Raw genomic sequence first — 12,294 nt, 5'->3', positions numbered from 1 at the left:
ATGTACCTGTATATTAAGTATTTGTTGAATAAATAATTTGACCACATTATATTGTAAGATTTCAGTATATCAAAACAAATCTAACCAGAACTGCAGTTTTTCAAAAATACTTTGTTCTAATTAATTTACACCTTGGCTGATCTGATGGATGAAGGTTATGGCAGAATGAGACCATTAATTGTCTTGCTCTCTGTGCCATCGAATCAAGATCCCTTTTCTGTCAAGTTGTGTGTGATACCAATTAGCCAACTTGTGAACTATAAAACATGTCACATTCAAGCACCTTCCATTCCCAGCACATTCTCCAAGTCCTCATCATCAGAATCATTCGGTTGGGCATGCGGTCCAATTATTAGACTTCTCTCCCCCGTTTTCCTATGGCAGTCATACCAGGGCAGTGCAAAGACAGGCTTTGAAGATATGGTAGGAGCAAACATGTTAGAAAAGCAACATTGATTTTATGCCCCTTGTTCAACCCAAATCAACAAATCGGACCACTTGAGATTAAGCCCAGCATATTGAGACCAGTTAGAACTAGAAAGTAAAACAAGACAGTCTGTGTGAGCTCACCGTGACTGTAATACATAGTGCACACCTGATCTGTCATTATGCTCAGAGACCACACCTGTTCAAACTGCTAGAGAGTGTGTGGATCCAATGTTGGTTTTATCAGTCACTCTGGGGTTCATGGAAGACAATCATCAACAAGCACAAGGATATAGGGATCTGTGATTAAGTATATGCCTTAAATAGTCTTAAAAAGCTTTTTTTGAATGAGATCCTTGAGTCAACAACTTAATAACTAAATTGGGTTCATTGCTCTCCTTTCGCCTTGTAACTTTTCTTTATGAACTTGTGCACATCTTGCAGTGTGAGTTTGGTGTCTGCTCCTTCCCATTGTGTTGTAGACAAAAGAACCAAGTCTAAGTAAGCTCTGAATTTTCTGTTTGTCCTCTTTCCACTACATTTGACTACATTAATATATTTTACAAGTACTGTACACATTTAAAAAACCTGTGTGAACTGGCTCATAACTTGGGTAATTAAATAATGGAAAGTGTAGAATGTGCAAATATTACATATTGTAGGGCCTACATAATTGCCTTTCAGTGTAATGTATATGAAAACTATTACCTTAACTAGAGGTGCTCTACTGCATGTTCTTTTCTGTTCATATTTGTGTATTTTAACACAGATGGGAATCGCTTTAGAGCCAGCCAATAAAAAAGACTATAATAAATAATAGTGCTATTCTATGCTGTTATGCATGAACATTAAATGATGCTCAAAATTGTTTTTTCTTAAGATTATATTGTGTGAACTATTGTTTCTTGTATATTTAACAATTATTGTGTGGTTCACAATGCTAAACTATACAGGGGGTACTGTAATGTATATTTGTACCCAGATTTCCTTCAGAAGCTCCCAGCTTTGGAAATCATCTTTGTGCCATTGTCTTATGGCAGTCTTTCCCAGTCATGAAACTGTTTTTAAATCAAACACTGACCCTTTCTGCTGCTTCTCAAACTCTGAAGGGGCTTTCAACAAATGCTTTAAACAGCGTGGATTATCTGCTGCCTTTTTACACATCCCCCAGCTGTTCTGAATTGGAGCAACTGGGACACAACTCTAATTATCTCATCAACTGAAAGCTGCCCTACTGTGAAGACAGGAGGTCTGAAAGCTGCCAAGTGTGACAAACATTCTTTCAGAGCTCCAGTGCTAGCTTTTCAGAGGAGACCAAACACTTGTATTCCCTCATGTCTGCGTGATATTGTCCCATATTATTTTACAAACACGTGAACCTTACAGGTGATGAAGACTCCAGGGTATAGCACATTTCTTTTTCACATGTCTGTTTTTAAATTAAGAATACAGAACTGTATCTTATTTTTTAATTTTTCTCATGGCCTCCACAGTTTTTATTCAGCACCATTGATGTACCCATGTAGATAAGCTGAAGACGTGTATGTAAAAACTTGCAAGTCCTAAACATGCATTGTAGCTCCTTTTCCAAATTGTAGTCTTACAAAAAAGGCCTCTAAGCTTTTCAAATGGAGCCTTTTTATGATCTTAAAATTTCTGCTATAAGCTAAATAGTGATAAATGAGATTAAATCTGAGATATTTTCTGATACTTACATAAGATGTTATGAGAGAATACAACATGTATCATGACAGTCCCTATTACAATCTGCTTTATGGATACTACTTTATAAGAAATGTATCCATTTCTGTTACTGATGGAAATTTTATTTCATAGAGCTGACTGCGCAGTGCTACCTGCCATTTATCGAACAGATTCCTTCATTTTTGTACGTCAGGTGTTCAATAAAGGTTGAAATGAAGTGTAAAATCTGTTAAAAATCTTCGTCACATGAGTGATAGCTGTTTTAGTGCAGTGTTTTAGAATGTATTTCCTTCAGCCGGGGTTAATACAGTAGCAATATTGTTTTGCAGGTGCATTTCTGTGGCAAAATACAGTTTGTTGTTCCTTTTCTATAAGCTACTTGCCTTGAAGTTTGCAACTGTACTTAAAATTTTATAGTAATGAATACTATCCGTAATCCTAGAGCTAAACCTGGAACATTTCATAGACTGCAGCAATTTTGTAGACCTTAGCAATTATCAGAGGAACCCAAAACAACTATTGACTTTTGGCAGGAGGCAGCTCTACTAGAAATATATTGTTGGATTCAATGATTATAACCACCAGTGTTTAAACTTTAACCCAAATATACTGACCTGTCACCGAGGATTGTGGCAGAATGCCAGAAGCAACAGAGGCCTTTTAGTTTCAGACCCTACTGTAAGGGTTTCTCCAGTAGATAATACGTAGTCCAGCAAAAAAAGAACAGAACATGCTTACTGACTCTTCTTGAGCTAAATTACAGTGTGGTGCCAATGATTGATCCCTGCTTTTGAGTTACTGGTAAATGGCCTTTGACTGTAGACGCACAAAGCTCTATTATAATCTGAACAAAAAGGGAAGGAGATCCACATCGTTCTCGTGCAACATGAGTAGCAGTTTTACATAAATAGTTTTGTAGAAAGCCTGTTGTAAGGTCAGCACATTACAATCAAAATGAAGAAAGTTTTAGGTGTATGGCCCATTCATATTCCCTCTACAGTACAGGGTACCTCTCCGAGCTCTTCAGCTTCATATACGTTTTATTTTAAGGGTTATTTCAAAGCACAACTCATGTCTCATTTAATCCATTTTAACTGTGTTGTCTAAACTTTCTAACCCAAAAAATAATAAATTAACTTTAATTAAAATAATAAATTAAGTATCTTTGAAAGCTTGTCTGCTTTAAGGGTTACAGCACAGAATCTTCAGAAACCAATTACATTCTGTACACCAGTTTGAAGAGAAATCTCCATTATTAAAAGTCAGCCTTTTTTAGGATCAATTACGTTTTTTTGAAAGTAGGCATAATATCTTAGTTAAATTTAAACAAAGTGATGTCAGTATTAAAGACTGGTTTTGGAAATTAATTTTGGAAGGGTATTATTTTCTTTGTTTGTTGTGGAGTTTTGCTGGAGTCCACACTGACCTTCATAGAGTTAAAAAATTACATCTGTGGTTACGCTTTGTGGCTGACATGCAGATTTAAGATGAGCTGTCATTGTTTGGTTAGAAAAGTTGATGTATTTCAGGATATTGATGTGTGTCACCAGTGAAGTAGAAGAGCATAGTTTTCAACATCATAATCTACCCACTCTATGATTCAAAGTGTAACTTTTAACCTCCGTACTAAGTGAGTCATTTGAGAAATTCACCGACAGAAACGTGCATCTTCTTACATTTTTTCAGTACTGTACAGTGGTAGGGTTTAAAATCTAGTAATGCAGTTCTAAGGGCAGGCAGTTTAAAATTATTTTACCAAGGTTTTAAAGCTGGACAACCCAAGCAATGGGTGCTGCTGATGTGACATGACCTTTTGTCTGTTAACTGCAACACATCCTTCCATTTGCAAAACATATCCCATTTAATTCTTTCCCTTAACTTCTGTTGAGCAATTAGTGCACGGTTGCATCTCCACAAGATAAGAAGGGAGTACTGTACTGCTTTGCTGGCTAGACCATCCAAGAAATTATTTCATGAGAATACCGTATGTCCAGAGCTGTACTGCTAAAGCACTGACCAAGTCTAAAATAAAACAAAACAAAAAATAAAACCCCACAGGCTACCAGTTGCTTCCAGGACAGATTTTAAAATTTAGTTGACCTACCAGGTGTCACAATGTCTGTCTCCAGTAACTTGAACTTTCAAGAGTCACTATCCCCACACGCACCAGTTCACTCACTTCCTTCCACTGGCCCTAGACTTCTCTGCTTTACAAGAACGTCACAACATACGTTATGGGACCGAGCCTTTTCAGCAGTAGCTCCCCATGTCTGGAATACGCCTCCTAGTCATATCTGCTGATGTTTTTAAATTTCACCTCAAGGCTTACTTGTTCTAAATGGCTTTCAGTTCCCGACTTCATTCTTTCTTTTACTTTGATAATTTCTACATTGTTTCTGATTCTGTACATTATTTCCTATGTATAATTAATGTTAAGTGCCTTGAGAATGCTCCGATTGAAAGGGACAATATATTTATTCTTATATTCTGCATTTAAATATATATATATTATAATTTGTGATTGATTGATCTTGCTTAACCATGAAGAACTTTGTATTGAAACTCCTTGTGCTAAATCTGGACGTTCTTAGCTGTAGTCCAGCTATAACACTCACTCTCAATACTTTATTTTTAAAAGAGGTTTTGATTTTTATACCATGTTTCCTTGGGAAAGGAGCACTTTGCTGACAAAGTGAAATGCTTCCTGAAAAGAGTAGTAGAAGGTATCTGGAAAGCCCAGTTGCTTGCAAAATGCATTTGTTAAATGTATTTGTTAGTAAAGCAAGTGCATACCCATGCTTGCTAATGGACAATGTTTGATATTCACTTGAGGTTCTGTATTGATTTGCCAATGATACTACAGTTAGACTTCAGATCACGAGAGAGTCATTTGCTATACTCAACTTATCCATTCAAAGATTTTTAGTCACCCGCGAAACACTAAATCTGTTGGTCACTTTTTGCTGCCCTCTGAGAGGCTGAGAGAAAGTGGAACTACCTCTTAATAATTAGATTAGTCAAAGCAAATGACATGGTGCTAATTTTCCACTCAGTGATTTACAGATTAATGTATTAAAGGACATAGGTAATGAGATTAGAGCTCATAGACATATATCTGATGGCTGCCACTCAGTATGAGCCACATGTAAAACGAGTTTTAACCCTTTCAAAGCCGGGAAGCCTGGCCTTTGAGAGTCGCTCATCTGTGAACACAGTTGTTCCTTTTTGACATAAGGTGTGGTTCACTTGTTCAGTTGAGAGGAAGTAAAACTAAACTCTTTACAGCTAAATTAAATTGTTTCTCTAACTGTTTCTTTTTGCTTCTTTGTTTTTGTCTGTGTCTCTGCTTGTGTTTCATCAGGAAACCCAGGATAAACTCCCAGCTGGTGGCACAGCAAGTCGCTCAGCAATACGCTACTCCTCCACCTCCCAAAAAGGAGAAAAAAGAAAAGGCAGAGAGGCCTGAGAAAGAGAGGTGTGACCCTGACCGACCTGAGAGAGTCCGCTCAGAGAAGGAACGGCCGGAGAAAGAAAAAATTGATAAGGAAAGACCCGAGAAGGAAAAACTCGACAAAGAAAAAGAAATCAGTCCAACAGTGCCCAAAAAACCAAGCAGTAAAAAGTCAAAGTAAGTACTTTCCTTGATTTGACATTCCTGCTGTATTTTCTTAGTGATTTTGATATACCAGTGACCATTTTTGTGTTTTTCTTTGTTTTTAGACCCAAGTCAGACATTCAGCAAGGTCCACCCAGTGAAATTAACAGTGTACAGTCGGGAAATGCAACAACCAAGACCAATAATTCCCACATTTCAAGGTACTTCAGTGTCTTGGAAAATTCACTTAAAAATGTCAAGTTTAAACAGAATGTGTCCGTATGACAATCTGCCTGGATAAACTATCAAAGTGGTCATTTATGTTAATATAGTCTGGTTTCTGTGATTATAAACCAGTATATTTTTTTTACAGTAGGTTAATCTAGTTCAGTAGTTAATTAATCTAGTTTGATTTTTAACCTTCCTATCACAAATTTCTCAATCAGAGAAGATAAGCCACAGTGTCTAGGCTGGTATGATAAATGTCTCATTTCATTTATGTGATTAAAATACTAGGTTTTCAGTCATGTCTTCCATCATTTCCTGTAAGTATAAGGTAAACATATGTTATTATGAGTAAGTCTGTGACATTATTAACTAAATGTTACATAGAGCATTGTGGTTTTTGTGTAATAAACATCCTAGCATTAAATGTGTGTCATAGTTCATTAAGCAAAACTGTTGAGGGAAATCGAATTAGTCAGCTGTTTGAGAAATCATCTTCCCTTTACACCACCTGCCCTCATAGCTATATTCTTATTGAATTTTATAATGTGTCCTCTGTGTTCACTGCACACTGATACATCAAGGTGTATCTCCATTTTATGTTGTAAGGGAAGATGCTGAATTAAATTTTTAGTATGCTTACAGGATCTTTTTTAAGCACTGAATACATCACATCGAACTGTGAATATACAATTAAAATTTTTCACATAGTCTTATAGATTTGTACAGTCTGTACAGTTAAATACTAAAGACTCTTATTTTTCTTCTTTTGTTGTTGTCTTTGTTCATGGCCAGGCCCAAGCTGAAAAACGTGGACAGAAGTACTGCACAGCAGCTTGCAGTAACAGTTGGGAACGTCACAGTAATTATCACAGACTTTAAAGAGAAAACCCGTTCCTCTTCCACATCATCATCCACAGTGACGTCTAGCACGGGGTCAGAACAGCAGCACCAGAGTTGCTCTGGATCCGAAAGTACGGACAAAGGCTCCTCACGCTCTTCAACTCCAAAAGGAGACATGTCTGCAGTACATGACGAGTCCTTCTGAGCACTGTATATGGAAACATGAAAACCATTCAGGGTTTGAAATTCACATCCCCCAGCTGCCCTCCCTGTGATGACAGAAAGACTCGCTTACAACATTCAAAGCATCACACCCGTTTGGATATCTCCCTGGAATTTGTGCTCTTCGCATTCGGGATGAATGCTGCTTGCATTGGGCAGAGGGTCAGAAAGGAATTTCGTCCCTGATGACACCCTGACACTTTTATGTATTCCATTGTTTTATATGAGTTTCCTAACAATCATTTGTAAATGGATGTGCGGCTGAACTTACTTTTTTATAAAATCTGCTGTGCACAAATGTTTCCATGTACGTTTTAACTGTTTTGATCCATTATTAGCTTTATTTATTACTTGTTGCAAATTACACCCGTGTCCTTTTAGGGGTTTGTTTTTATGGTTTTGTTCTGTTTTACGAAAAAAGCAGCTCAGCTTTTTTTTTCTTCTTTCCCTCCTCACTGTTTTATGAAATCAAAGTTGTTCAAAACCAACACCTTAAACACTGGTGCTTGATACACTGTGAAGTGAAACCAACTTGGAACAGTAACACATCTGGGACTGTCCCTCATACAATAAGACGAAGTGCTAAAACCCAGAAGCTAAAATGCTTACCTTTGCTGTCTTTGCTTAATATATTTTTGACATGCATATGAGCTGATTGGCTGAAGAGGCTGTATAGTAACAAATTGTGTAGAGTATTTTTTACATAGAGACAAAAAAAAAGTCCTTCAGGGGTGGGGTTAGGTGTGTGTGTTAGGGTGGGGTCTTTAAAAGTCCTCTTAATTTTATCTGGACATCCTTCGGCTTAAACAATCTGGGGATTTGTGTGTGAAATAGGTGACATTCGCAATAGTTGAGCTCTTAAAACCATTAAAACAAGAACACTAATTTTGTGGTTTATCACTTTTCAGTTCAGTGTCTGTTTGAAGTTACAGTATACAGCAGTTTGTTCATTCTGCTTTGTCTGCATTTTATATTTTTAATGGAAGTTTTTTCCCCAAAACTTTGTGGCTCTTGGAATTTCTTTGTTATGAAATTTAAAAAGCTTTGTGTGTAATGTAGCCATTGGGGTTTCCACTGTGTACTTGAATATATCTGCATAGTCTCTGGGTTAACGCTGTATAAATTCACCCAATATGTTTTTTTGTAATTTTTACCTTTGCCTTTTAATAGAGCTAATGTGATGGAGAGCTGGACAGTTGATTACAAATAGACAATTTTTATTTTTTTTTGTGGAAAGTGTAATCAGTAGACCTGAAGATTTCCTTTTTATCTTATTGAGGGCAACAGAAACGTTACATTAGCTTAGGCTGAACTACCCAAATGAAATGGATACTATTCTCATATACCTAAAAACGTACATTTTTGTTCTATAACCATAGATTAACATTGTAGGAAGTTGTAGAATGAATTTGTCAGCCTCCTGTAAAAGCAGTGATTCAAAGTCAGCAATTTCCTTTTGAATTTTATTATACTTGTATGAAGAATACAAGTGTATATGATAACATAAAATAAACTTTTAACTTGTTTATTGTAGGACCAAAGGAATTTGATATTATGTGCTACTTGGGCACAGATTGAAAATATTACATGTTCAAATGTCTATTATATAAAAACATTTTAAATTAAGAAGGGTTTACATCCATTTCAAAGGAAATGTTCCTCTCCAGTTCGTTAAATAAAATCTAATTTTAAGAACAAAAATGAACTTTTATCTGAAGATACATGCAACTAGTGTATTCTAGATGTATAAAAACAATGTTGCATTTCTATCAATATTGTATATAGTTTGCACTGCTTTCAATGGCAAAATACTTTAAATATTAACAAAGGTTAATCTACAATATGATGTACACTGGTCTATTCAAGTTTCATGTAAATTAAATCCAAAAGCATTAAAACAACTATTTACTTTTTAAGGTGCTGATCTTTTGTTGTATAATAACCAGCTACCTGTAGGCTGTTGTATTTAAGTTCAGTCATGCAGAACTTACTGTTGCAGCCTCTCAGTAGTGCCTCCTTCATACAAGAATTTTACAGCCAAGCAGGCCTGAAACAATACAGACTTGGGGGACAAGTCATTTTTAACACCACATTAAGTAGACTGAATCAGTACACTGATCTTTGGCAAACAAAATTAAAAAACGAAACAGTAATGGTTGTATCATTAGCGGTTAAATAGTGAGCAACATCCAGTACAATGTCATTGGTACTGATTACAAAAGACCTGAGGCTCTTGTGTATTTTAACCATGAACCAAATATCCATGATTATGCAGCTGACTTAATTTGTTTCCATCTCTGCAGTTTGTAAAATTCCCAACACTGCACCAGGCATTTTTGATACCCACATTACACCAGATGTATTTAGATGATAATTGGAGTAGTGGTAGAAAGTTTGGATTAATAATCTACGCAGTTAGATGGTTGTTTTTTTTTGTAGAATCAAACTGTGACACCTTTGTCAGATGAACAATAACTTCCTTCAGAAAAGATGAATATAAACGTTTTTTTTAGAGGAACATTTTAGCCAGGCTATAAATATAATTGTCCCAGGCAAAAACATAAAGTGGAATCTTTGTCTGGCCTAATCATGTGTTGCAATACATTTCATAAAATAGATTGGATTTCACAATAGCTGGCTTTACACTTGCCTTATCAAATCCCATACTCGGTCTACTTTTGTAAAACGATCAATTGTATCCTAAATTATTGAAAATTGAATATTTGCTGGATATATAAAAACACTTTTGCTTGTATGTAACTTGAAATGGTACAAGAGCCAACATTTAGAGTATGACAATGGAGCTGAACAGTTTTTAACGCGCAAGCAGTTCTGTTCTTGTGTATGACTTGTAACCTTAATTTACTGTGTAAAGATGGTTACATTATTTTTTTCTTTAGCTTTGTTTGTTGGAGACCCAAATATAGAATGCTTGTTTAAATATGGCATAACAATCTTGTGAATTTTTAATGTTAATGTATTATACAAGCTCTATTTTTCTTTTCCCCTAATAAAATGTCTTGTACAATGCTTTGGAAGTTTTTGCTCTGTAAATTATGTAGGGTCAACAGCCTGTTAGTATATAAATATATATATAAATATATATTTTTTATTTTGCCTTTTTTGTTCAGTTTTGGGTTCCTTTTTTGTTTTCTTTTTGTTGTTTTTTTCACTTGCTGAAGTGTCATTGGTGGTTTTGTGAGATGGTCAAATTAATTTCCAGGTCTTAAATGTTTTTTCGGAAATTTAAATGGGCACTGCTCTTCGTCTAGCAAATAAAATGTTAATATATACATGTTAACTGGCATGTGCACGACTATGTTATTAGAGGCCACTTTATCATTTCTTCTGCTTCAAATAGAAATGTCTATTTATGAATTCTGCTTGTAGTTTTTCACAAATAAAATTATTAAATTTATTTAACTTATGAGGATTCGGTTTTTATTTTAACAGTTAAGATGTGCTCTACTTAAAATCCTATGTTCATGTCCAATCGATACATGTTATTAATATACAGCAGACAGCCAAAAAACTAAACCTTCTTCAAACACCTTTATTGACCCTTTGTAATGAGATACGGCAGGATCCATGGGGTGAATAAACCATGTATGATGCCAATCATTAAACAATGCTTCACTTTAGGTAGAACCCTTGAAAATGAACTTCTCAGCACATTGATATTAAATTAGATCTCGTGTCAAGGAAAAGGTAAGTAATCCTGAGCTACATTATTCTCTTTAATGGAACACCTGAGTGTAAAATGGTTATTTTGCTGTTAACTCGGTGAATAGATTGCTGTGTTGTCTAATCGGAGCAAAAATTTAAACTTCAGAATGCCATAGTGAAGTTTTTGTGATTGGCTTCCAATGGCTTTGAATGGTTGTATAGGTTTTTTACTTTAAGCCCCAGGATAGTTGATCATAAAAGGGTGATTAATACATATTTAAGACAGGATTGGTATGCTAGGTTTTGATATGCAACATAATCCAAGGGTATGTATCCAATGGCATTGTCCTTTTAGCTCAAAGGCAGATTTGAAAAGATAATACAACATTTTAAAGATGTTTAGCTTTCAGACACGTTCTCTGTCCTTCATACCCAAAATGGACTGAAACTCCTAAAATGCCCAACTTTATTATACATTTCATGTTATAATCACAACTTCATTACTTGTGCATGTCCTAATGTTTACTTGAAATTCTTTCAACCAGGATTAATAAATAATCCTCATTACTTAACTGACCAAGTGGGGTCAATATATGAACTGCAGCTGAAATTGTTTGATGTAAAAAGTAGTATTTCAGTTGGTATCCATGGTGATCATGCCTCCTTGATAATAAAACATTAAGATAAAATTAGATTTTACATAATTTTTATATTTTTCTTTTTAATTGCTCAACAGATGTATTTTCAGTAAACAGAACAACCACCTTTTCACTATGGTGCAATAAAATTCAAGGACCTAAGGTAGTAGTTGACAATAGGGATTTAATTGTTTTAATTGAAAGGGAAAAGATGGAGATGGGCTTTATTAACAATACAATGGGATATTTCCAATGTGTATGATGCCAGAAACAATTAAACATTAAAATTAACACTCATACAATGCATCTGTTCTGATGATACTTGAGAATTGTATTTATGATAATAGGCTTTGGTTTTTGTAATGATTTTTAATACTTAATATTGTTTAAAATGTATGGTCCCTGAAAAGAGGGTTTTCTTGAAAATGGGGTCCTTAAATCATAAAAGGCTGAAAACACTAAGAGGACTGTGATTTCAAGCTATACAAGCTATACACCTTTGAGAAAATCCCATTAGACTCGCTTTCATCTATAGCTGGCAATCTGTGTGAGTTTGCTGGTAGCAATCAGAAGGCTGACTACTGTCATCAGCCCTGAGGTTTTTCAAATATTGTGTCAAGGATTACTACAAATTGAATTCTGCGGTACCTCTGAAACAGGTGGCATTCCAGCAGGGACCTCTGATCAATACGCAGTACTGTCTCCATTGAGAAGATTTTCCCTCCTTCCATTAATCCCTAACAGCTGAGTTCTTTGAAGCGGCACAAGGATGCAATTTAAAGAGAAGTGGTTGGTGTCTGCTATTGACGGCTCTGTGCCTTTTGTCTGCCATTTAATCTTTTTTCTTGTTGTTGTAAAGCTTACACTGTCTACTACAATAGGGAGGAGTGGTTAGGCCTCTGGACTTAACTAAAAGATTGTGTATCAAATACTGGGTGGAGTACTGCTGCTGTTGCCTCAGAACATGTACATGAA

The 12,294-nt window shown here is 35.6% G+C and overlaps 1 protein-coding gene across 1 annotated transcript in view; it reads left to right on the top strand.

Moving 5' to 3' along the window:
- Positions 1 to 10,438, top strand: part of rybpb (RING1 and YY1 binding protein b) — a 35,167-nt gene extending 24,729 nt beyond the window's left edge. Inside the window, exons 3-5 of the mRNA XM_015347286.2 lie at positions 5,492 to 5,758; positions 5,851 to 5,946; positions 6,746 to 10,438. Of these exons, the coding sequence (XP_015202772.1) occupies positions 5,492 to 5,758; positions 5,851 to 5,946; positions 6,746 to 6,998 (616 nt within the window). The 3' untranslated portion in view covers positions 6,999 to 10,438. The remainder of the gene's footprint in view (positions 1 to 5,491; positions 5,759 to 5,850; positions 5,947 to 6,745) is intronic.
- Positions 10,439 to 12,294: the final 1,856 nt, after the last annotated feature.

Source organism: Lepisosteus oculatus, chromosome 4, assembly GCF_040954835.1.
Source record: "Lepisosteus oculatus isolate fLepOcu1 chromosome 4, fLepOcu1.hap2, whole genome shotgun sequence".
Lineage (NCBI taxonomy): Eukaryota > Metazoa > Chordata > Actinopteri > Semionotiformes > Lepisosteidae > Lepisosteus > Lepisosteus oculatus.
The sequence above is the reverse complement of the archived record's forward strand: the minus strand, read 5'-3'. Positions and strand labels throughout refer to the sequence as shown.